The 27,987-nt window shown below is 37.1% G+C and overlaps 1 protein-coding gene across 8 annotated transcripts in view; it reads left to right on the top strand.

The window, feature by feature from the left end:
- Positions 1-27,987, top strand: part of LOC117945826 (thrombospondin type-1 domain-containing protein 7A) — a 143,358-nt gene that overhangs the window by 106,664 nt on the left and 8,707 nt on the right. For 5 of the 8 annotated variants that reach the window (XR_004656907.1, XR_004656906.1, XR_004656905.1 and 2 more), the window contains 10 exons: positions 2,682-2,797; positions 3,377-3,494; positions 6,715-6,860; positions 8,542-8,716; positions 13,820-13,993; positions 16,149-16,247; positions 16,813-16,895; positions 17,868-18,081; positions 19,882-19,969; positions 20,157-20,437. Coding sequence is in view for 3 of the 8 variants with exons in the window: in XM_034873532.1 (XP_034729423.1) it covers positions 2,682-2,797; positions 3,377-3,494; positions 6,715-6,860; positions 8,542-8,716; positions 13,820-13,993; positions 16,149-16,247; positions 16,813-16,895; positions 17,868-18,081; positions 19,882-19,969 (1,213 nt within the window). In the remaining 5 variants the exon portion in view is untranslated. The remainder of the gene's footprint in view (positions 1-2,681; positions 2,798-3,376; positions 3,495-6,714; positions 6,861-8,541; positions 8,717-13,819; positions 13,994-16,148; positions 16,248-16,812; positions 16,896-17,867; positions 18,082-19,881; positions 19,970-20,156; positions 20,438-27,987) is intronic. The other 3 variants (XM_034873532.1, XM_034873534.1, XM_034873533.1) reach the window with 2 other exon arrangements.

The raw sequence follows: 27,987 nt of genomic DNA, 5'->3' as shown, positions 1-27,987 counted from the left end.
CTCTCTCTCTCTCTCTCTCTCTCTTTTTCAGTCAGTCTCTTACTGCCGCTCTCTCTTGTTGTCATCTACCTCTTTTCAGTCCCAAGAGTGCCACAAAGCTCCTCGGCAGAAGGAGACACAATTCCCTGAGTCAAGCTTGAAATCGAGCTCGCTGCAGCTAAAAACAGCCACTCATCTTTGTCAACAGATGGCACACGTCATGAGTGATACTTCAGCCCCCCTGTTGTTACAGTGTGTTTTTAACAACAGCATGCAAGCTGTTGTTTTAAAGGCGCTTGCACCCTGTCTGGAATAAAATTTTGTCTAGCCACTTCTGAGAATAATATTTTTTGGGAAGGCCAAGTTCAACCTCTTACAGCTTTGGATTTTTATGGTGAGGTTTATTTGGGGAAAACATTTATTGATGTTGCTTTTAAATCCTGGTTATTTAACTCAAATCTGACTGCCTGGCGACACAGCTTGCTTATGATGCTGGCATGAAAAGATACTGATGGCAGCCAGATTTATTGGATTTAAGTGAGCTGTTATAAACCTTCAATGACCTCTTTGCTGATAAAGTAGTCATCTGTTATCGACGGTGAGCCAGTCAGAAGCTATTTAGAGTCTGACTCCAAACACAACAAAGCAGAAACACAGACACACACTGATTATTTTAAGGCATTTGGTGTTTTGAGTTTTGTGGCAGAAGGGATAGAAGGCAGAGGGAGAGGAAGTGTGTCATGCAACAAAGGCAATGAGCTGGAGTCAAAGTTGTACTTTGGGAAGCACAAGGCGTCCTCGCCATTCTGCTGAGTCATCTGGGAGCCCACAGTAGTTAATTTATATGCATGGCACGCCCCTCTTGAAAGATCTATCTATAGTGCAGTAAAGGCCTGATCATTTTAGTTTATGTCAGACACATAGCAGGTAATAAAATTGATATTGCTGCACTTTGTTAATACACCATTTAAATATCCACAAAATAATTGATGTTTTGTATACAAATCCTAGTACCTTTGCTTTTCTGGAACCCTAAATATATCAGCATATTAAACCTTGAGCCAAACAACTTTCAAAGTAACATGAGGCAACATGGTGCGACAGGCATTTCTGTGTGTTCAACCTTAAAAGGCTGAGACACATCACGGTTGTTTTTCTATGTCTGGGATTTATTCATTCTGAAGTGTGACAGCTGACGCAGTTGAACACTTTGGAAAAGCGTCTCCTTTGTGTTTTATCCAGTCACATCATCCTCCTTCAACTGAAAAACATCCAACAACAGAAGCAGAACATGTGAAGAAATGGTGCTTCCTTTAGACTTGAATAAATGCTTCTCTGCTTTTGCTTCCTGGTCTGGTCTAAATTATGACTGCCTCTCACCTGCTTTTCTACTCTGCTTGCATCCAAGCTGGTAAAATTAACAGCAACGTCTTCCAAACTCTTTAATGTAATGTAATCTAATTGGAGGTGGGATGAGTGAATTGGAGGAGTGATAAGTGAATTCTGGGGTTTAACAGTTACCTGATTGCTAGTAGATGAAAATGTTGTCAACCATCATTACAGCTCACCTTGTACACACACGTAAGATAATTTTAGATGTCTCACCTGTCTTAATTTCTTTTATCAAGTGGGGATATTATAAATTATGAGAGGCTGTATACAATCATTTTATTTTGTTCTTTGCAGGTGCTTGTAATGTTGGCCACAAACCTCGGACTTAATCATAGTTATAGCTGCTATTATCAATATTTTCCCAGTAATTATGGATCACATGGATATACAGTATCCGCTGGTAGTAAGGAACTCACAGAGAATGATCACCCAAATCCATTCTCATCCGCTCTAAGGAACGTTTCAGTGTCTTTCAGCACATTGTTTTGTCTTTCCTGCCAAATTTTCAGTTTTTGCTGTTTACTCTCATTGCTCTCATGAGCGTCATTGTCAGACACAGCAGGCAGCTGTTTCCAGGGAAAATATTGAAGCATTTAGAAGCTAAAAAGCCAGATGTAGATATAGTGAAAAAGTGCTGAAAGGAGAGTGAATATTGGACTTTCAGTTCATTCCTCAGGTGGTCAGAAACAACTTCATATTAATGCTATTGTTGCTTCAAGTCTGCTGCATGTGTAAATAAGCAACTGTCTTTGATTTGATGGCACTGAGGCTTGAAAAACATCCCAGCATTACATGTGCTTGTGAGGACTTGTAACTTGACTTGAACTTGAGGCATGTCTCAAATGACTTGAAATTTGACTTGGACTTTCCTCAAAATACGTAAAATCTATGCTATTAGCAATGTTGGAAAATTAGCTTTTCCAACAGTTGCAGAATTGCAAAATTTGTTGACAATAGAATGGATTTCTTAGTGTCTTATTTTGAGTTGTTCATCATTTTACAACTCAAATCTGTAGACAATACAGGTTGCAAAAATATTTTGATTCGTCCTAACCCTCTACCCTTGTTGCTTACACTACCCCCATCACTCCCTCTACCTTCTTCCTTATCCCCCACAGCTGAGATGGACTTTATGAACAATATTACCAATACTAAGTTGTACGAGATTGTCTGTGTTGTTGGTATTTTAGCTTGGCACCTACAGGCTGTACAGCATGTTTTTATCAAGTACTCTGACGCATTTATATTGCTAGTTTTAAAAACATTTCCGGCCAAAAATATAAATGTAAATATGTTGTGTTTCTCCTCAGACTGGAGTACATGTCAGCTGAGTCCTAACGCTGTGTGCGGAAGCGGCATCAAGACCCGGATGCTCGACTGTGTTCGCAGCGACGGCAAGTCAGTGGATATAAAGTTCTGTGAGGAGGTGAGATGTGCAAACATTCCTCAAGTGTCTCCTTTTTATCATTTTTGTTAGTTCAGTTTTTACTTTCTTTCTTTGACATTCTCATTTGTCTTAAGGACTTAATCACATCACTCATTATTACAATATATTGTAGTACCCTTCCAGTAATATTAGGCTCCTACCAACATGAAATATTCAGATGTATTCCCGTGCAGAGATTGTTGTCCTTGCTTCAGGCTGAGCGTTTAATTCAATAATAATGTGTCTCTGCTCCCTGTAATTGTAGCCGGCAGGCTGTGGTAGAGACATCCCTACAGATATTTAACCCTTAGCCCACTTCATCATCTGGCTCATTCACAAAAACACATTATGTCAGAATGGCTTTCACAGCAACATTGATATTCCAACCTTGCTGGCCTGATGCTGCCCAGTACAGTCTGTCCCCTGCCAGAACACAGGCTTCTGGGAGTTATAGTGCTGAGGGGTCACGCTGCTGTCGTAACAGATTTGAGTTGGCTGTGCCGCGACTGTTCGCTTGTGTTGTGAATGGTTTGGCGATGTGACATGAATTATCCTTTTCATTTCCTACATGTGCTGCAGTTGAATTTGGAGAAAAGGTGGCAGATGAACATCTCCTGTGTGGTTGAGTGTCCCGTCAACTGTCAGCTGTCGGAGTGGTCGGCCTGGTCAGATTGTTCACAGACGTGTGGACTAGAGGGTAACAATATCAACTCAAATTGTGCACACTGTTGTTGACATTTAGCTGACATTTTTACCTTGAGCAATTTCCAGTGTGATGAAAGAACTGACAGGACTCACTGGCAGCAAGAATACAAATCTGTAACCTTTTACTAACACCTTCGCTTGGTCAAATTTTCATCATCATTAAAGCATCATCTTACAATGGTCTGATAGGTATTCACTCAATAACACACTTTTCATGGGCAATTAATTAGATACAAATACAACAAAAGCAAAAGCCAGATAAAACAAAGTAACGACATAACAAAAACAAAAAGAGCCACATAAGACAGAAGCTCAGGGCCGAATAATAAAACATTATCCATATTAAAGCTAGTCTGATTTTTCGTGATATAAATATGATGCTTAATTAGCTAGGCTGAGCTAAGTCACCTTATAGTCTTAAATGGACAAACATATCAACTTCTTAAATTTGCAACAGGGGCCAAAGATCTGCACGGATCTGCAGTTGGTTCAGTTATTACAAACTCATGCTGTGCAGCAAGACATTGCACAGGATAAGTCACATTTCTCTAAATTATTTTTAAGTCTTGGGTTTAAATACTTCACCTAGTGTATAACAACCTGATACCCGCTGTATATGGTACTTACAGGTAGTTTGGAATGAGATGACCTTAGCATATGTGAAGGTGCCTTGTGAAGTCTTCTTTTAAACAAAAGGTCAAACACACATGTTTTCACATGAACCTTTTGCAAAGCTGATTTGGGAATTTTTAAATCCTCTATTGTTTGTATACATGTTTACTACATATAGTACTGGCCACTGTTCGTTATTTACAATTTAATAATTATTTCTTGCTGAACTTTAAACGGATTTTTAAGCGCCATGTTGGGGGTTTGCGACATACATTGTGCTGTTTGGTTGGTATGATCTCACCTTTATTAAACACACACAAACAAAACACAAATTAATGAGTTAATATGTCCAACAGTAAGGGTCATGTCTACCCCTGGTGGAATAAACTTGACAGTGTCATCAAGTAGATGGTAATTCAGTGTTAAAGCCCCAAGTTATAATTGTTCAGTTCAGTTTAGCTCAAGTTTATTGTCATTTGCATATTAATCCAGAGTACCACAGCAATGAAATACAATGTGCCTTGGCACTTTCTCAGCACCAGTTAATAAGTAATAATTAAAAAACAACATTTAAAAACATCCAAGCACAATAAACATAGCAACTAAGCTCCAACCTCAGCCATCCTTCCTGTTGTACTATCATTAAGAAGCCTTATTACCTGGGGGTAAAAAATATCCCTGAATTGGGATGTGCGTGTGCCATGCCCTGCAAACGTCTCCCTGATGGAAGGAGAAGGGAGTGTGTGCAGGATGACTACAGAGTCACTGCAAAATACCTAGTGCTTTCTTAGAAATGCTATCTAGTAAATGTTTGGGAGAGGTTCAAGTGGAACTCCAATGGTTTAGCTGCAGTTTACCACCTTTGCCCTAAGGTCATATGAAGTAGCCCTGCCAAACCACACTACAATGTTGCCTGTCACTATACTCTCAATTGTACAGCGGTAAAGTTCTGTAGAATGTTAAGGGACATCCAATATTTCTTGAGACACCTCGGGAAATAAAGCCTCTGATGTGCCTTTTTATTGGCACAGCTGATATGAATGACCATGAGAGGGGGTCTGAAATTGAGGGACAGATTATGTCTGTATACATGTATGAATGTGAAGCAGTAATATGCAAGTAAAAAAAACATACAGGTATAGGTGATAAGGAGCATACAATTTTGTCTCAAGTTTGTTTTTTAGGAGCCTATTGCATCAGTACGTTTCTGTACATGTCCGTGACTCCACACAAAAGAACTAAAGCATGGTGTGGCTAAGCACAAACATGCATGCTCAGCAAAAAGTACTTGCTTTGATAATAGGATGCGTAACTGGAGGCATTGCCCAGAAAAACTCACAAAAGCAAAAGAGAGAAGTGTTTATTTTAGAGACTTCCCAAATGACCGGTGAGAATGTGTCCTCGTGGTGCCTGGTTGTTGTTCCTGGCGGTTCACACGATTGATTCTGTCCCATTACATTCTTCCTGCTCCTCAGGGCTGTGGGGAGCGCTTTGAAGATGAGCTGCTACAGCGATAGTTGCTTAATCATAAATAATAAGATAAAAGTTTAAGAAAGGCTACAGGAGCAAGAGGGGACTTTATTTAATGTGTTTTTGGCCTGTGTGTGTGGATTAGGATATGAGGTTGTACAGTTTGTGTGATTGTGTGGGAATGCTGATTTGTGTTTTATGTACTGAAAGGTGTCGTAGGTTGGTGAAGGTGTATTCTGAGGTGAGCAGATTTCTGGCTAGGCAGTCTAAAAAGAAAGTGTGACATGTAACAATAAAGAATTCTAAGATTTGAGAGTGGGCTGTTTAAAAAAGGAAGAAAGGAAGGTTGCATTTTAAAATGTGTGTGTCTGCGTGTGACTGTGTATGTGTTTGTATCCAGCTAATTCATAGCTTCAGTTGTGCACTTCAATAAAGCAGTCTCTGAGGTGTTAGCTGCTGTAATGTTCTGAATTTATTTACAGTCAGTTTGCTGATTGATGTAGAAGAAAAGACATTTCACTCAAGTTGACCAAGAACCAATCAAGATGGCAGCAAAGTTGTGCAGTATTTCAGGCTATTTAGAAACGCTTGCTCTGTTAAGTGGAAGAGCTCTTTTGCATAGAAGACTTAATTGAATGCATTCAAAACATGCAACACATGCATTTCAAATTAAGGGGTGACTGCTTTTTGTAAAACTGCATTGGTCATTTTATGTGCCAAAATCAGTTTTTGATTTACTTTATTGTGGCAAACACACAGCCACTCTACATTCTGTTTAATTGTATTGTGTTTTGGAAAGAAATCAGAACTAACGCTTAGCAGAAGAAAAAACAGTGAAAACTGAACCTTCATTTTTTATCATGGTGGTAAACTACAAGACTCATGTTTCACTATCAGGACAGGACCCTGTTGTTGTTTTTCTAGCTCGAGTGCTATATAATTAATCTGCCTAAATACTATTTATTTGATTGAACAATGTAATTTGCAAACAATTACAATTACCAGTGCAACCATAGCATACACATTCTTGGCTTATTGTCAAACAACACCTAAGAGGAACGTACACAAATGTCAAAGGGAAAATAAATAGTAATACACTGATGATATCACTTCCTTTGTGTTTTCTACAGGTAAGATGTGGCGGCAGCGGTCAGTGGTCCAGGCCTCTCAGGGCGACGGCCGGCCCTGCCCTTCTCAGATGGAGCAGTGGAAGCCCTGCCCTGTCCGACCCTGCTACCGCTGGAAGTACAGCCCCTGGTCCGAGTGTCGGGTGGAGGTGCGTTAATAAATTACAACATTATATCAGAATAAAATAATCCAGGGGCAATAAATAGTAATGAGCCCATTGACCTCTGCCAGCTGCAATCAATGCAGCTTCGACAGGTCCCTGGTTCATCTGAGATAAATGAACACTTGAGTTTGGGCCACAAAGTGGAAAAGACAGAAATCTCAACACCTGTAAAAATGGATGGAGTCTTTAGTATTGATGAATAACCCCATCAAATCCCTGTGCATACAGTTATTTTGTGAGATGGACAGTAAAAATCAATCTAATGTACTTTTAACGCTAATACATTACTGTAAACCGATACCTTTGCCAAGAAATTTGGCAGCCGTTACCCTTTATTATGAATTGTGTGCCACCCGGTCAGATTATTAAAGCAGTCAGCTTCATCGCTTTAAGACATTAAAAGAACTTTGCAAGCATGGGTGTAGTTTCATGGGAATACAAGGAGACATGTCACCTCTTATAATTCATTGAGGTCACTTGTCCCTCTTAATTAACTCTCTGTCCAATAATCCACTGAATTCTTTGTGTGCCGAGCAGCAGCAGTAGGAAAATAGCAGTCAGTACAATAGACTGTCACGACCGGTTCATGGGCCGCAAGAAATAAGGGAGCCGCAAGCCAAACATAGCCATAGCAAACTAAAGTTGATTAAAGTTACACATGATAATTACGTAAGGTGCGTGTTTTTAGGTTAAAACAAAAGAAGGAAGTGCAACAAAGAAGCAACCCACGTGGTGAGGAGTGAAGAGACCGACACACAGGCGCCTGGGCAGGCAGGCTTAAATAACTCAGGAACACTGGCAAGGTTTTCCCAGTTAGCGTCATGGCACCTCAGCTCCACCCAGCCAATGACCTTTAAGATGCACATGCACACACACACACACACACACACACACATACACACGCACACACACAGACACACACACTCACACAGTGCAGAGGCAACAGGACACAAACCCTTGAGGTATCTCTAGCAGTGATTTATGTCCACCGAAGACATGGCAGAATCTTTTTGTTGTTGTTGATTAACTGAATGAATCCATGCCAAGAAGAGTGCTTGGAGAAACAATAATTAGCATCTTTGTTCAGGTTTTAATTATATATGCATGAGTGATTTTTCCTTTGATTTTAGAATCTGGACTGAAAACTTAAAACCCCTGTCTGTTCAGAAAGCTTACTATCCATCAGTTAATTAGTATAACATTTTAAGTGACACCATATTTAAAGAGGATTCTCCTGATTAAGCTCTCTTTATCTACATCTCATCCACGGTGATTGGTAGTGATTTGATAATGCAAATCAAAATGTAAATAAATAGTACTTCTTGCCTTCTTCTAATTTTGTGCATCCATCAGTTGCTTATTAAAGCTTTAAACAGCTTTAAAGTGTCACTTATACTTTATATGTTTTTTTTTGCACTTGCACTTACATGTAAAAGGCAGCACACTTTATCAACTTAGATATGTATGCCAAATATACAAACACACAATTATCAGCAATCTAATGTAATTTGGACATAAAATCCATCTTTTCATTAGTGGAGTTATCAATTAAAATGGTTAACGGACACAATTTCCAGCCATAGCTATAAGCAGCTGTACTGTCTCTCTCACTGTGATAACTCCTCATCATCCTCCTTTTTCTCCCGTGGTGTTTCTGTCCTGTCAGAGCGTGGTGTGTGGACATGGCATACGCTACCGAAACCTGTCCTGCTTTGTGTCGGACGGCTCCAGCAACGTTGAAAGCAGCTTGGTGGACGAAGAGCTGTGCAGCAGCCTGGAGCTGGCCATCGACGGAGACAAGCAGATCAACCTGAAAGAGGCCTGTACACTTCCCTGCCCAGGTAATACTGCTGTTCAAAATATGGTTATTTTGAGCTTCCTGTGCTGTATGAGCAACCTTGCAAAGTCATGTCCAAACACAGGATAGAGAATACATTTGTATCTGGATACACAGTTCAGTATACAATACAAAAATCTTACGGAGACTACAGAGACTTGCAACTATTCAGTGATTATTTTTATTTCATAATATTATTATTAATAAAAGTTAAAATTGAAAATTAAATAAATGAATAATTTCCTCGGCCTTTATTTCAAATGTGGAGTCAGAAATGTCCACAGAAAGTACGTCCTCTGCCACACCAACCATGGCAGTGATACACACATGATATCTCTTTTACCAGTCCGTCATGTTCTTTACTTGAGTTCCTGGGTGAGTGTCATTCTTCTTTTCCTTTTTTCTATTATGCTGTATGTTACATACAGCATAATGAAAAAGTATGTACCCCTATTAAAAACAGCACATGGCTTTGAGGGGATAGAGGCTAGTTAAAAGGAACATTAGCTGCTAATGCTAGCGTCACTTGAATTCGGTCAAATCTGTAGTTGTGCCTCAGTGTATTCAAATCTCGGAGTCTTGTATCTGTCTTCCCGTAATAATTGATGGATCTGTTGTACTGTACACAATTTTCCAACAGAGTTTAGTGGAGCCATGAAGATCTGAGCATTGGACAAATCAATCTTTTTTTAATTAATTAAGGGGTAGATTGGAAATAATTCATTACAACTCTGTTTTGCATGGCGGAGTTGCTCTCAGGTTCTACCAGCAGAACACAGAACTTTACAATGCATTACAAAGTCAACACAGATTAGATTTATTTCACAAAGTAGCCTAAAATACACAAAAAATACTTTTGTTACAGGTTAGATTTGAGTATCACAGCAGTAGCATTGAGTATCTATTCATGACCTCTAAAGTGAGAGGTATGAGCTCACCTAGAGGCAGAATAAATGGACTACATCACAGCAGATGCTTTAAATAACCGTGCTGTTTTATGTGAGTTCAATTTACTGGTAGCTACTGTATTTCATTGCCTGTAGCAACTCAGAGAGCCCTCTAGTTTCCTCTGCCAAGGCAGTAAGTCTCCATTGTACTCAACATGCTGGTTTGGGTTTTATATTTACTTTCAGTTTTACCCATTTTCTGCACAGCTCTTACTATAATGTATCTTATATATAAATCAACAGGTACTTATTTTCATCTCACACTGAGACGTATCACATGAAGGGTGTAAAATACTAGTGCAGTTGTCAAAATATGATCCCTCACAGGTCTCCCACAAGCAAACCCTGTTAGCTTGTTTGTTGAAGCGCCTTGCCAAGCCAGAGGCACTGCTGTCAGAAACTATTTTGTTTTACGTGGAAGGCATCTGGACCACCTGCTCTTGAAATAGAAAGGTGCATCCAAACAGAAGCTGTGACCTCTTCAATTCAAACGTGTTTTATTATTGTTTGTACAGTTTATACACATAGAAACATAGAAGCAAGGCTGATCAAAACACACACACACACACACACACACACACACACACACACACACACACACACACACACACACACAGTTGAAGATAATATAACAAAGAAAAAAGAGTTGCAATCAATAATCTGTGTGGCTGAGATAACAAAAACCCTAAAGGCTTTAACACAAAATTTAAAGAATATAAGCAAAGTTTAAGTCGAATGAATTACAAAATGTAGGGGAAATTAATCGTTCACTAAGCCCCGCCCACCTTAGTTGCTGTTTTTCGCACTTTTTTTTGTTCTTGCACGTTCACATGTTTACAATGGAACAAATACACAAACCTTTGTCCAGACCTCGGTTTGGACTTTCAGGTGCAAAAAGGCCCTAAGAAAAATATAAATCACCCTTATTTTCTTCTAACATAATCTTGTTTGGCAGCTGGAGAGGCTCCATGCCGCCATTTAAACTATACTTGCATTGTTGTTAAGCAGACCTAGGTGAAGTAAACAAAAAAACCTAAAACTAGACTGATGCCATGTGCTATTTGGGTGATGCTTCCACCCAAAGCTTGGCATGGGTGGCCCCAGCAGGTAACAAACCCTAGAACCTGGCAGTGTCAGTGCACGATCGACCTGCATAGGATGATTCTTTTTATTTTGGGGAGTGTCTAGGTCTCGGCCTTGTCTTTAAGCTGAGCTGGACATCTGTTTTCTGGAACTCCTTATTTAGCTAATCAGCAGAGGAGATCAAAGTTTAATTCCTAAATTTCTTTGTTCTTATAAGTATATTTTATTTAGATTTTAGCTAGAGATCTCCCTGTTAATCTGATCTATTTATGCTATTTGGTGTTATAGAATAAGCCATTCCATTTTAACATGCTGTCAGGATAACATATACTTCAACAGCACTATTTCCATCAGTATAACACAATATTCAAGTCGTACTTAATGAGAACAGAAGGGCTTATAAAATAGCAGTAGCAGTTTTGTGTATTTCATAGCCTAATTGCTCTGGCAGAGCAAATATTTTGCTACGGTGAGCATAAACCTACCTTAAGTAAGAGCAGTGCTGTTGAGGCATTTTCGAAAACAACCAAGATGGCTGCAGCTGATGTCGAACCATTTGTTGAATAACTATTCTCATAAATACGTTTCTGATGGCAAATCGGATGGCAAGAACAGCAACACAGCCAAATTGTTTAAATTTGTCCATCATTCAGCGCTACGTCACGTCTTGTTGCTGGGATTGGTTGTAGGTCTACCCAATTGCACCCAGAGGGATTTAGGTCTACAACCATTAATAACAAAATGAACTGAGAGATTCTAGACTACCTTGCTTTTGCATGTGGTTTTGGTGATGTCAGGCTACGTACTTCAGGTGTTTACAGTGGCAAATCTGATCAAATTATAATAATAACTCTCCATAAGAAGTAAAAGAGGGTATACAGCAAAAGCAGCATTACCACTGTGTCAAAAAATAAGGCAAATGTCATCACAGTAGCCTACTGACCCCACCTTGATTGACAGGTGATGTCTCAGCTCTGGAGTGCAAAAACACCACACTATCAGCTTATCACCAAGGATGTCCACCCCCAATCATTACTAAAAAAAGAGAGAAAGAAGGAATTCCACAGATGGGATTATCACTTGAAAAGTTGTGTCTGATGACTTACTGTCAGGGTTAAAGACGGAGGCTCCTTCAGCTACAGGGTTTTATGTAGCTCTGCAGCGTAGAGCAGAGCAGATAGACAGGTGAGCTCTGTCTAAACCCACCCGGACTCTGTCCATCAGGTTTGCAGCTCCAGTTTCCCTCCCACAGCCACCGCGATGCTCTTCATAGTCTCAAGATGCACCCCCAACGAGCACATAAATAAGTAAATAGAAGTTTTTTCTTTGGGTAAATAGGGCAAATCTACAACATTTCAATAAGAAAAGTTGGAAATCTAAACACCCAATTTATGATTCAGCCTGATAAGAAGGGTGTTTTTTCACAGTAGAGCTTAACTAAAAATCAGTTATTTTCCGTGTCAGCGGTCCCTGAAGGGAGAATTATTGTTACTTGCTTCTGCCAAAAGACAAAATACAAATGTGGAGTTCCTTTCCAATGTGCTATGTGTCTATTTTGATTTATCATTGATCGTTCATCATTCAATCTCTCTAAAATATAGAGGAGAAAAACTTTTTCTTCTTTTTTCTTCAACCCACGACTACCACGTCCAATGGTTTGTGTGGCATGTGTTCCCACTGGCAGATTTTTTATTTTGGAGGATTAAAAAAACGCTCAACAGATGTCTCCTGGTCTCTGAGATGGAAAACATTCAGAAATGCTGCCCTAGATAACCAATCAGTCCAACCCCTTTTGCTAAACTGCAGGAGCACTAAAGTATCAAACAGCAATCAAATGCATAGATTATTGTGCAGCGACTTTCTGTGGTGTGATTTGGGAAGAAATACAAGGGCTGTATGTATTTAAATTTCAGCTACCCCCCCCCCCCCCTCTACCTCACACCTCCTCCTCCTGAAACTCTTCAAAGCATCTCAACCATCATATCATATGATATGGAAATACATGTTCCTTATCTCTACTGCATCTCACCCAGATTACACCATTCTTATTCCTGAATGAGTGGGTAAAATATATAAAATATAGTACTGTCAAAGTTATAGATCTGATTTCCACCAGGACATCTACACTAAAGCTGCAAAGCAGATATTTTGGCATTAACTGCTCTTTACAAGTCAAATAAAAAAAATGAAAAGAAGTTAAAGGAGCTACAACACGAGATTTGGGATACAAGTTCTGTATCTTAAAAGTGAAAATTAAATAAAAGATCTAATCTATTACAGTAACTCTAGATGTGAACTCTGAGATAATACTGATTCCGCCAGCTAAAGCTCCTCAGGAAAGTCTTTCTAAATAACCCTGTCACATTTTAGTCTTAACAAACTCTGGAGGATTCAGAAGGGCCTCCCTGCCTGGGGATCTGAGGCTGCACACTGGCTCGCAGGAAATTAAAAGATTTGGGATATGGCTCAAAGCCAGACTGGGCAATTTTATAGGTCAGGAAGTTATTTCAAAAATTCCACCCTGAGCAGGTGAAGAGATGCCAGGCTGATTTAGTATAACTTTTAAAGATTTAATTTCTACAGGTTTTATTCAGGCCAAGCTATATAAGTTTGGTCGTTACCTACTAACAATTGATTGTCTATTGATTGCTTGTCAGACATTTTACGGTTTAAGGTTCACCCCTATGTATTTTCTATTTTTGCACCATCTTATTGATTGATTTTTTCATATAATTAAAAACTAATTTGTTAAGAGCAATTATGTTGTTTAAGAATTAAATGTTTTTTTTTGCTTTGTAACTTACATAATGTGTCATAATAACTGAACTTCTCCATTTTGGGAGTGCTGTTGAATAGGGATGTAACTAATGATAATTTATTTCTTTATCTTCCAAATACTTTTCTGATGAATCGCTTCATTGTTTAGTTTATAAAATGGAATTGTGAGTCCAATGAGCCATTTTCAAATGTCTTGTTTTGTCCAACCAACAGTCCAAAACCCAAACATAACCAGTTTAAAGTGAAATAGGAAACTGGAATATGTTGTTAAATTAAAGTGCTGTCTCTATGCCCTACAGGTGAATGCTACCTAATGGAGTGGTCAGACTGGAGCTCATGTGTGAGCGTTTGCATCAAGGGGGCCGACATGGACTTTGGTTCAGTTCAAGTTCGCTCACGAGCTGTGTTGGCCCAGGAGCCTGAAAACTTGCAGCTCTGTCCTGATCAGGCTTGGGAGTCTCAGCCCTGCACAGGTAAAACACAAGAAGTATACGTTTATTTCAGTGCATGCAAATGAGCTTCATTTCTGCAGGTTCATACCTGCAGACTATTTGGTCTTCTGGAAGAAACTGGAAGAAACCCAAAGAGAGAACATGTTGATTGGGTGATTGGGGGCTGAAATCAGATGAAGGTTTTTCTTGTTGCTAGGGGAAAGTGCTGACCACAAAGCCACCAAACATGACTGAAAAAACTAATGCAGTAACTACCTTCATGACTTTGTTTTCCCCTCTGTACACTGGTTCAATTGAGTCTCTCCCAGATGGGATATCTTGAGTCAGAGCTCTAAACGGAGGAAACCCTTGCTCATTTACGGTTGTGATCTCTGCACCTCCCCAGGCACGTTAATCATCCAGTAGGTGCAGTGTGGGCTTTGAATCACCACCACCACCAAAGATCAGCTTGTACAGTAGGCAGCGGCTCATGCTGTAGGGCAGCCATCCCCCTCTGCCCTCATCTCCTACTTTTCCTCTCCCCACTTGCTGGATATTGTCCACAGCCCCACAGCAGGGGGGAGGGAGTGGCCCAGAAAGACCAGTAAAGGCGGAGGAGGAAGAGAGTGTAGGATGGGGAAGAAGGAGAGCAGTGACGGAGAAAGGGAGGCTAGGGATGAAGAGAGGGAGATCAAATACAGTAGTTACATTAAAAATTCCTTTTGTGGGGGCGCCTCTGTAGCCTAATCGTTATGGCACATGCCACATAACCGGGGGATCTTTGTTGCACATCGTACCACTCTCTCTACTTACGTTTCCTGTCTCTCACTATAATTTTTCACTCTTGTTTTTTTTCTGCTCCACTGGTATAAAGGTTTGTTTTGCCACACTCTAAGGGGGATAACAGTTATATGTATCAGGGCTTTACTTGTCACACACATTCACATTTAACTAGTAGCCAAGAGGACCAATAGGCCAATATGTCTGGTCTTTGAAATAATATGTTTATGTGACATCACTGTTTTCCAAGAAAAAGAATAGCAGATGCAGCAAATAAACAGGGCATGCATATATTTATTTAACTTAGCTCAACTACAGTATATGCCTATGTGCATAATATCAATGATGTAGCATGAATAAACATGATTGCATATGTGCAGTGGGTACATAGGCTGTAGGTGTGCTAGCCTAGCTTGTTTCAAAAAACGTAGTTATTACTGTCACTTAAAAATAACTGTTAATTCATATAATTAAGTTGTTTTTTAAAACTTTATAGATAGAAAGGGGACATGGATCGAACAGATATGGGGAAAAGAAAAAAATGTAATACAAATTTTCTAGACCTGCTTGTGGTGTCAGCACGGCTAAAAAGTGAATTTCAATTTTAGCCTTCCATACATTTTTGTACACGTTAGCAACCAGCTAATGGGAATAGCAATTACTGTTTCCCCTCATTAGTGACCATGAATTTGTGATTTTAGAAAGTGTGTGATGGGCACACAGTAAATGGTTTTGGTATGAAAGTTATTAACATTTATTGCAAATGACTCGGCTTGACTACTGACATTTTTACTGCTTTCAAAATGGCTCTTCCTCTGGGAAATGTTTCAATAGCAGTAAAACTCCAATCTGATGGAATATCGGGCAGAAGTGAATGATTCAATGATAACTCAACACATTTCAGAAATGGCCTCATCTGTACCACAGCATTAAAAGGGGAGGAACAGTGAAGAACATAAAGGGTGAAGTTGTCTCAGCTGCAGACAAATTGTCACGTGAAAGCTGCAGATAGAATCATCTGGAGCTGGGATACTGTAGGCCTGCAGAGAATAGATCTTTCCTTTGTTCAAGGTTAAATTGTTCATTTACGCTTGCCGAATGGGCTGGACTGATGATTGGTTACACAGGACTCCGTAGGGAAATATGGTCATTTACTGCACTGATGGAGATATTGATAAAGTCATAATAGCATTGATAGAAAGTCATTAAGCAAAAGCTCTTACTGAAGATTAAAACATTGAACTGGACCTTTCTGTGCAGAAGACACACTGATAGTGATATTATATGACAGCAGCCTATTATACAACCATAACTTAGCAGCTGCTTTATTAATCCGTCACTCTTATGATTAATGGTCTTCACTGCAGACTCCCACCGTACAGTCTCTACAGATGTTTGTTTTTCATTTTGCTCTCAGGGGGCGAATGTTACGAGTACAAATGGTTCAGCAACGTTCGTCTAAACTCCACTCGCTCTACTATCTGGTGTCAGCGCTCAGATGGACTCAATGTCACCGGTAAGGAACTCTCGGGTCTCACAATGGAGCTTGCATTATAGGTCATTAACACGTTTTTGAAGCCTTGGGTCAGCTTACATTGTTAAGTGTACAAATTTTCCCTGTATGCTGTGAACTATTGGTCAGACCAAATCAACCTGGTGCATCACATAGGAAAGCTAGCTATATATATGTATAAATTCTGCCTTACAAAATTAGGTTTACATATACTTTACTAAACTAAATACTAAACTCCTAATGTTTGCCTTTATTTCTTGTAAATTATTGGATGATTTTACCTTTAAGGCTGGCACTAATGATTATTTTCACTATTGAGTGATCTTCTTATTTTTCGAGAAGGGTCTAGCTGCATGGCTCCAGACTTGGACCCTTTAGATGAATGTACAGACTGTGTTAAAAACAAAATACATTGACAACTTTTTAATATAAAAATGTCAGTTTTCTTACTTGAGGTGGCGCTAGTACTCAACAACAAGAAGAAGAACATCCACCGGGACACACACAGATAATGGTCATTGTATTCCTTTAGAAACATCATGTGATGCTATTGTCTTTTCACCCGCAGGAGGTTGTCCTGCTATGAACCCTTCAGTGGACAACAGCTCCTGTGACCCTCCCTGTCTCATGCCAAAGTCTTTCTGCAATGAGGTGAGCCGCTCATTGTTCTCAAATTACCAGTCTTAACATGTAAATAAAAAGAATTAAAATGAAAACTTGTAAATAATAATGTGGTTTACAGACAAAGATGCACAATAAAAACAGGGTAAACAGAATAAAAACTATAGAAAGATGTTAATCTGGAAGCACAGGTCCTCTGGATGATTGGCAGTCTCTCTACTCCCTGTGACACACAGATGCCAGAATTGAATTTGAATTCAGCAGGGAAGGAAATGATGGCAGCATAGAGATGTAAAATCCAAATTCCCCATATTGCCACCCAATGCATTTGTGCTGCATTGACAGAAAATAAGATAAGTAAGTTGTATGTCCATGAGAAACAGCAGCTGGTAAATCTCAAGGTTTATTCATTTGAATTGTAAACCAAATTTGAACCTCACAATAAAAGCTGGTTACATGCTGTACTGGTTGGTAGAGCAGACAGACTTAATAACCACAGAAAAGCAGGTCTGGCCACTGGTTCAATCTCCAGACCAGCATGATAAATCTGTTCTCAGTTAGCAGTTTATTAACTGCTAATGCAGTATACTAAAACAGTTCTGCAAGGAATCCTCCCTTAATGAAGGTCATATTGTTCCGTTTTTGTTGAAACACTTTTAGCGAGATGTTGATTTAACTTTATGGACACTTTGGAGGCTGTAATTTGTGGTGCTGTTAAACTTTGTTGAGTTATACTGACTGGTGCCTCTAATGTTTTGTCCATCCTTTTAATATCAGGCTAAATGACACACCTTTCTGTACAATGAATACAGTGAATACACAAATGTGCTCTGTGAAAAACCTGGTGCTTTATCTAAAAGTAAACGGTCACAGGTCGGTGACCCTGCCATGCCAACGTCCAGGGCCTCTTCATTAGTTTCATTCAATGCCATGCCGCCATGCCCCATCACTCCCTTGATGTACTGCGCCTGATGAAATATGATTCTGCGCTGCCCCCTGCAGGCTAGTATGTGCATGTGCGAGGAAGGATTCACAGAGGTGCTGTCACCCACTGGGCAGCTGGACCAGTGTGCCCCCATCCCGATCCTGGAGATCCCCACAGCGGGGGGCAAGAAAGGGGATGTGAAGACCAGTCGTGCCATTAACCCCACCCTGCCCACCACCATCCAGCCGGGACGCACTGGCCGGACCTGGTACCTGCAGCCCTATGGACCAGGTCAGTCCACATGCCACACTTGACGATGAATCCAAATGACTGCTAGTTCAACTTCTCTTCACAGTGCTCACAAAAATTACAAATGTGAAAAAAATACAAGAGACACATCCAGTCGTAAAGAATTGCGTTTTGTTGCTGTCAAGTGAAAACCTTTAATCTCTTAACTGTCATGTTTTGGGGAACTAATTCTGCCTTAATATACCCTTCAGAGGCTCCTGTTTTCCACTTGTCAAGCCATAATTGGAAAAACCACCACATAAATACCGTCTAAGTCAGAAATGTGGAGGAAGTCAGAAGGATACAGACGTGGTTAGTTTATTTTTAGGGAAATGTTCCTTTGACAGTATCATAAATCTTTTACAACAAGAAAAAAATAGAATTAAAACATATACAACAATGATGACTGTAAATATGGCCTATATTGACTACAAATGTGCAATTATTTGCACAAAAATAGTCATCCATAACAAGATCAATTTTAGTAAATAATCAATTCCAATAATTCCAAAGCTCCCACTTGCAATCGTGACATTAAAGGTTATTTGTATGTGCAGGTTTGAAGTCAGGAGCTTGTATTTAGAATATTTCCTCTTGCACTACTTGATAAGAAAAACAAGTGCCTACTACGTCTTTTTAAGTTTATCTGAAGGGAAAAGCTTTTAGAGAACCCAGCGTTTGCCAAATTTTTCAGCCTGCAGAGCACCATGTAATCCTTGAAGTGAAGTTAAGGCATAAAGCTGAAAGGTTTTCACATAGCAACAGCAGAATGTACTTTACTTTAAGTTTGTGTTCGGCAAACTTACTGTCTACAGGGTGTGATTAACATCAGGTTTAACACATTTGTACTGGCATGAAATAAAACTGACACATTACAAACAAAAGATGCCTCAGACATGCTGTCATGCTGTTCCAGTCTGCTCTGATGCATGCATGAACCTTGTTTCCTACTCTGAACTGCTGGTACATTAACATTTGAGAAGTGCATCTGCACACTGTGTTGTGACCGATGGTTCATGACAGCAACAGAAACATTTAGGATGCAAGAGTGCAGAACAGATTGAGTTAATGTCTGTCAGAAGCAACAACTTCTACATTCAAACACCGTCACATTCAGAAACCCCTGTATCGTTTATCATCCAAATGTCTGCAGCACACTTCTTGATATTGCACTCCATCACAGTAAGATCTAAAACATGTTTTTGCCTTTTGAGTAAGATGAATAAAAAAAGGGGAGACTTATATAGCGTAATTTCATTGTATAAATCAGGTAACAATAAAATACTGTCGGTAATGGAAGAAAACACGAAAGCCGTGGTAACAACTGAGCATTTTATAGAAAAAGAAAAACAAATTATACTCTTATTTTTGTAAATACTGGGTGCTTAAGGGACAGTACTGGGGAATTTAACTTAAATTGTGCTTGTACTACATTCAAACAAAGTACTGTACAAGTATCTTAACATTGTACTTAAGTTCATTGCGTGAATAAATGTACTTTGGTCCACACCATGATTACCTAGTATTTACAAAATAATTACTTTGCCTTTTCTCTAAAATGCCTAGTCTCCAGTGTACCTAGATTTAAGCACCAGCTCAGTGAGTGTTTTATTGGTACCTGATGCATAGAATTACACTGTAAATTGCAGGCTGTATTATTATTATTATTATTATTATCATTATTATTATAACATGTTACTGGAAAAAAGAACCAGCAATGTGTTTTCTGAAGAAAGAGAAAAAAGCTTTTATTGGCTGTAAATGTAAACAGACAGACAAACTGACGAGCCTCCTCCTCCACAGATGGGAAGCTGAAGATGTGGGTGTATGGTGTAGCAGCCGGAGCCTTTGTGCTCCTCATATTCATAGTGTCTATGATATACCTAGCTTGGTGAGTTGACAAGTTTAATTGCCCTATTTATCATTATCCTCATTCATGAAACCAAACCCATTTTCCCCCACCCGCTTTGAGTTGAAGACCTTTTTTCCCTGTCGTCCAGCCAACCTCACATCATCGTTTTTGTTTTTGTTAAATATCCTTTTTGCTTCCTTCATGCCATCCTCTTGTGTGAGAGCAGCAGCTACTGTGTCAAGGTGCATCGCTCTCTTAAGACCCAAGAGTCTGACACCAATGGGACGCCGGTCTGGATGGGCCAAAATGCACATGAGATGATTTACACGTGTCCCAATTGCCAAGAGCTGGCTCAAAGCGGCAGCAGCTAATGAGGATGTGGAGGGCTTACCCCCCCCTCAACACACCCTCCAAAATAAGTGCCTGCAGCCCCTGACCTTTCCCTGAGACCTCTCCCTAAAGTGTCACACGTCCTGCCTGACTAACTGAGTGAAGGTGCTGGCGCAGGTGAGGACAAACCATCCAGGAATATTTCTTGTAGTCTGTGTAGATTTTGTAGAACAAACAGGTGGTGTTAACCTGCCGATTATTTCTCTTCTATTTACTCCTGCTTTTAAAAGCGACCCCTATCAGATTTTTTTTAAATTATATTATTGGTGCAAAAGTCACAGTAGTGACTTAATAGATACAGCGATGATAGCAACAGGGAAAGACAGACCAGTCAAATTACAAATCATAATACTTAATAAAACTAAAATAATAATATCATGCAATTACTGTCATTTAAATTAGTGTAATGAGCATGTGTTTTGGGGGAAATCAGTTAATGTTTACAGTACGTGATTGATTGTGTGTGTAGAAAATAGGCAATAAGGAAAGAAATAAAATAAATATCTGAATAGTTTTGATATTTAAAAAAGAATGTAGTATGGGAGTCCCATTTCTGATTAATGTGCTCTTTGATCCATGCTTAAAACAATCCACACAAACACAAAAGTAACTGTTGTAAAAGTAAGCCCATGCAGGTCACACGGCCAAAATACCATCATAATTGACTGCAAACTAAATATGAATAACAATTACTCTCTTTAGTATATTTGCAGGTGTGCAACAATACTTCTTGAGTACTTACCTGACAGTGGTGGAAGAAGTATGTAGTCTTATGTCTGTACATTGAATATGAAGTTGTTGCCAGCTTAGCCGAGCATCCAGACTAAAAGCTTAAGGAAAAAGCTAGCCTGAGGTGTGTTCAGGTGAATTCTTGACGTTACGCTATCTTTCAGCAACAGAAAATGATTGAGCCATTGACCATCAAAACCTGATCTAAAGTCAATAACACAGCGTTTCATTGCTATTTTAACAGCGCATTACTGAAACGCGCCAAGGCTTGTGCACAGCGCGCACACTATTGTTGTTACACAAGCGCAGCAGCACGCACAAACGCAGAAGATTACAAATGAAAAGATTACGGTGCAAATCCGCCATCATAATAGTAATGCGCTATGACCAGCACATGGACCCGTATTTCCCCCATTAAACTAGCAAAAGTGGATTTGGACACGCCCTAAGCGCAGCTGTGCTAGGCGTTTCACGCCTCGCGCCCAGATCGTTAAAATAGGGCCCTCAGTGAGTTTAGATGAAAAGTCTAACTGAAAAACTACACATTTTTCTTATTCATATCTACATATGAATGTGATGAATGTGGTCTGAAAACATCAGTTATATTTTGCATGCTTAAACATGATGAAACATTGTATAACTGTTTGTCTTGTTGGCAAAACAATCAGATTTGGGTCCCTTAAATCAGAAGGTGTAATCAGAAACTTTTAGCATATTAGCATAGCATATAATCCCTTAGTAACACCAGTGGTGGAAGAAATACTCAGATCATTTACTTTAGTAAAAGTAGAAATACCATAGTCTTAAAATACTCCATTACATGCAAAAAATCTTTCATTCAAAATGTACTACAAAAAGTATTTAGATAGTTTAAGGACATGAAGTAAAAGTAATCACGCCAAATGGCTTCTTTCAAAGTGTTGTAAGTGTATTATTATAGAATATTTTATTATACTGTTTGTACTACTAGCAAATACATTTAAGAGCATTTTAATGTTGTAGTCCTCAATGTGAAGCACATTTTTAGATACTTTGTATACTACAGAGTAAACTAGTACTATATTACTGCATAATATAGTGTACATGCATGTCAAATATGTTTTATATGTAAAAAGTAACTAGTAAGTATAACTTTAGGGAAAGTAGTGGCGTAAACCTATAAACTAGCATAAAATTAAAAAAACTCAAGTAAAAGAATATCAAAAATAGTACTTCAGCACTGACAATGTACTTAGTTTCATTCCACTAGCAAGTAATACTTAATGTCATCAGGAGCATCAGCCTGTGGAAACTAACTACAAGCACATCACATTGTTTATGGGTGTGCCAATTTTTTTTTGTGTAGCTGTGTTAAACAGCTTTCCATTGGTTTAAAAAAATGTGATGTAGATTTGTTAAAGCTGTAGTAGAAAGTGCAAATCTCCTAAATCTACTAACAGCAGATTCATAGACTTGAATGAAGATAAATTAGATGGATATTCCTGCAGGGACTTGTTTCTGTACCACAAATCAAATTTAAATCTACAGGCACTCACTCTCTCTCTCTCTCTCTCTCTCTCTCTCTCTCTCTCTCTCTCTCTCTCTCTCTCATATGATGTCACTCTGCCCTCTTGTGGCTATAAGAGGAAGTAGGGCAACACATTCCCCTTTATATCCCTCCCATTTCATTTCCTGCAAAATCAAGAGCTCATTATCCTCTGTACACATTTAACAATGGTGGTATTTTTCTGTATTCAACTTTGAACAACTGTGTATACACATTACTAAGACCTACACTAAATCTTTATAGGAATACTCATGTACTTTAAGTGAGTATTTTGGCATTTTGGACTGTTAGTTCAGACACTATGACTTTTTTCAACATACTATAGTTTGGCGTTTTGTGCTGTTGGTCTAACACAACAAGCTACATTGTATGTTTAATCGAGAAAAAAATATCTGCAAATACTTCAAATACTAAATCAATCATTAACTGCAGCCCTAGGGTTATTTTTAGTCAGTATTTGTGAACATAACATAACTTTTCCAAAGCCACAGAGAAAGAAGCCCTGCTGATTTTTGTTGTAGCAACATTTTTTGCAATTTGTGTGAATGTTTGCTGACGTCTTGTGTTTTCTCTGAAGGGATTTTGTCAGCTCTTTATCACAAAAAACTATTTAGAGAAAATTCCAACAGGTGAATGTCTAAAGTAACATTCCAAAATTCTTTTTTGAAACATCTCAATACTCCTCTGACTACTACAGTATATCACATGTCTTTGAACTAAGTTCTTAATGTTAAGAAGTACTAATTGGACTGTCCTGCACCAACAAGTAGCTGAAACAAGTTTTATTATGATTTCTTTATGACTTTTTTAGTTTTATCAGCTTGCACCTAAGCCTTGTGTGTTTGTGACTTTTTCTCTCCTCCTGACCCGCCTTCAGAACCCTTTGTGTGTTCCAGGACCACCTGATTTATAAATAAATGACTTTTTATGACTTTTTTTCAACATACTATACTATGACTTTTTGGACATGCTATACTTCTACGTTTCTGACATACTATGAATTTTTCAGTCTAGACATTCCAGTCTTCCATAAGTTTTTACGACTTTTAACGACATACTAGTCTATGGCTTTTTTCGACATGCTATATTATTACTTTTTTATGACTTTTTCCCAACATAATATAAAACATAATATACATTTTTTGACATGCTATACTATGACTTTCGACATACTATTCTACAACTTTATTGTGACCTTTTTCAACAGACTTATATGACTTTCTAACTTTTTATGATATTCTGTACTATGACTTTTTACAACTTTTTTTGACATACTATACTATGACTTTTGTATAATTTCTTTCAACATGACTTTTTCAACGTACTTTACTATGATTTTTTGGTTACCTTTTTGACAATACTATACTATGACTTTTTTGTGACTTCATTCAACATACTGTACTATGACTTTTTTGACATACAACTTTTTCCCAAGATATTATACTATATTTTTTGGTACTATTCTGTGACTTTTTTCGGCATGCTATATAATGACGTTTTATAACTTTTTTTGAAATACATACTGTGACTTTTTTTCAACACCGACTTTTCCCCGACATACTAGCCTATACGTTTTTTCGACACTAACTTTTAACGATTTTTTTGACATACTATACTAGGACTTTTTTGTGACTTATTTCAACATACTGTACTATCACTTTTTTTGACGTACGACTTTTTCTCAACATACTATACTATGATATTTTTTGACATACTATGCGATGACTTTTTTCAATGTACTATACTATGACTTTTTCATAAAAAGATTTCAACATGCTATACTATGACTTTTGATAATTTTTCTTTGACATGCTATACCATGACTTTTTATGACATACTATACTATGATATTTATTGACAACTTTTTCTACATGCTATACTACGATTTTTTTGACATACTATACTAGGACTTTTTTGTGACTTATTTCAACATATTGTACTATGACTTTTTTTGACGTACGACTTTTTCCCAACATACTATACTATGATATTTTTGACAACTTTTTTGACATACTATACTATGACTTTTTTGACTTGCAATACTTTGACGTTTTACGACATGCTATACTTTGACTTTTTTCAATGTACTATACTATGACTTTTTCATAAAAAGATTTCAACATGCTATACTATGACTTTTGATAATTTTTCTTTGACATGCTATACTATGATTTTTTTATGACCTTTTTCGACATGCTATACTATGACTCTTTTATGACTTTTTACAACTGTGACTTTTTTCGGCATGCTGTATAATGACGTTTTATAACTTTTTTGACAGACATACTATGACTTTTTTTCAACACACGACTTTTCACCGACATACTATACGTTTTTTCGACACTAACTTTTAACGATTTTTTTGACATACTATAGGCCTACTAGGACTTTTTTGTGACTTATTTCAACATACTGTGCTATGACTTTTTTTGACGTACGACTTTTTCCCAACATACTATACTATGAAATTTTTTGACAACTTTTTTCAATGTACTATACTATGACTTTTTAAAATAATTTTTACAACCTGCTATACTATTACTTTTTGTACTATACTATGACTTTTTCATAAAAAGATTTCAACATGCTATACTATGACTATAATTTTTCTTTGACATGCTATACCATGACCTTTTACGACATGCTATACTATGACCTTTTCAATGTACTTCACTATAAATTTTTTAAATAATGTTTTGACCTGCTATATTTTTTATTTTTTCAATGTACTAAACTATGACTTTTTTATAAAAAATTTGAACATGCTATACTATGACTTTTGATACTTTTTCTTTGAGATGCTATACTATGATTTTTTTATGACATACTATGATTTTTTTATGAACTTTTTCGACATGCTATACTATGACTTATGATAATTTTTCTTTGACATGCTATACCATGACTTTTTATGACATAATATACTATACATTTTATATGACCTTTTACGACATACTATAACTTTTTACAACATACTATTCTATGACTTTTTCTGGGCATGCTATACTATGACGTTTTAATAATTGTTTTTGACATACTATACTTTAGTATATGTTACATGCTATATTATGACTTTTGAGGACATTTTTGACATGCTATACTACAACTTTTTAGGACATTTTTCGCCATGCTATACTATGACTTTTTTCAATGTACTATACTATGACTTTTTAAAATAAATTTTCGACCTAATATACTATTACTTTTTTCAATGAAGTTTTCATAAAAAGATTTCAACATACTATACTATGACTTTTTTGACATGCTATACTTTGACGTTTTTCAATGTACTATACTATGACTTTTTCATAAAAAGATTTCAACATGCTATACTATGACTTTTGATAATTTTTCTTTGACATGCTATACCGTGATTTTTTATGACATACTATACTATGATATTTTTTGACAACTTTTTCGACATGCTATAATTTGACGTTTTACGACATGCTATACTATGACTTTTTTCAATGTACTAGACTATGAATTTTTTAAAGAATTTTTTGACCTGCCATACTTTTACTTTTTTTCAATGTACTATACTATGACTTTTTTATGAAATAATTTGAACATGCTATACTATGACTTTTGATACTTTTTCTTTGACATGCTATACTATGATTTTTTTATGACATACTATACTATGATTTTTTTTATGACCTTTTTCGACATACTATACTATGACTTTTTTTAAGACTTTTTACAACTGTGATTTTTTTCGGCATGCTATATAATGACGTTTTATAACTTTTTTTGACATACATACTATGACTTTTTTTCAACACACGACTTTTCCCCGACTTACTATACGTTTTTTCGACACTAACTTTTAACGATTTATTTGACATACTATACTATGACTTTTTTGACTTGCAATACTTTGACGTTTTACGACATGCTATACTTTGACTTTTTTCAATGTACTATACTATGACTTTTTCATAAAAAGATTTCAACATGCTATACTATGACTTTTGATAATTTTTCGTTGACATGCTATACTATGATTTTTTTATGAAATACTATACTATGATTTTTTTATGACCTTTTTCGACATGCTATACTATGACTCTTTTATGACTTTTTACGACTGTGACTTTTTTCGGCATGCTATATAATGACGTTTTATAACTTTTTTGACATACATACTATGACTTTTTTTCAACACACGACTTTTCACCGACATACTATACGTTTTTTCGACACTAACTTTTAACCATTTATTTGACATACTATAGCCCTACTAGGACTTTTTTGTGACTTACTTCAACATACTGTGCTATGACTTTTTTTGACGTACGACTTTTTCCCAACATACTATACTATGATGTTTCTGACAACTTTTTTCAATGTACTATACTATGACTTTTTCATAAAAAGATTTCAACATGCTATACTATGACTATAATTTTTCTTTGACATGCTATACCATGACTTTTTATGACATACTACACTATGATATTTTTTGACAACTTTTTCGACATGCTATACTTTGACGTTTTACGACATGCTATACTATGACTTTTTTCAATGTACTATACTATGACGTTTTTATAAAAAATTTGAACATGCTATACTATGACTTTTGATACTTTTTCTTTGACATGCTATACTATGATTTTTTTATGACATACTATACTATGATTTTTTTATGACCTTTTTCGACATGCTATACCATGACTTATGATAATTTTTCTTTGACATGCTATACCATGACTTTTTATGACATAATATACTATACATTTTTTATGACCTTTTACGACATACTATAACTTTTTACAACATACTATACTATGACTTTTTCTGGGCATGCTATACTATGACGTTTTAATAATTGTTTATGACATACTATACTTTAGTATATGTTACATGCTATATTATGACTTTTGAGGACATTTTTGACATGCTATACTACGACTTTTTAGGACATTTTTCGCCATGCTACACTATGACTTTTTTTAATGTACTATACTATGACTTTTTAAAATAAATTTTCGACCTAATATACTATACTTTTTCAATGAAGTTTTCATAAAAAGATTTCAACATACTATACTATGACTTTTTTGACATGCTATACTTTGACGTTTTTCAATGTACTATACTATGATTTTTTTATAAAAAGATTTCAACATGCTATACTATGACTTTTAATAATTTTTCTTTGACATGCTATACCATGACTTTTTATGAAATACTATACTATGATTTTTTTATGACCTTTCACAACATACTATACTATGACTTTTTTATGACTTTTTACGACATACTATTCTGTGACTGTTTTTGGCATGCTATATAATGACGTTTTATAACTTTTTTTGACATACATACTGTGACTTTTTTTCAATACACGACTTTTCCCCGACATACTATACGTTTTTTGTACACT

The sequence above is a fragment of the Etheostoma cragini genome, chromosome 6 (genome assembly GCF_013103735.1).
Source record: "Etheostoma cragini isolate CJK2018 chromosome 6, CSU_Ecrag_1.0, whole genome shotgun sequence".
NCBI classification, from domain to species: domain Eukaryota; kingdom Metazoa; phylum Chordata; class Actinopteri; order Perciformes; family Percidae; genus Etheostoma; species Etheostoma cragini.
Note: the sequence above shows the minus strand (reverse complement) of the source record. Positions and strands in the feature narration are given on the sequence as shown.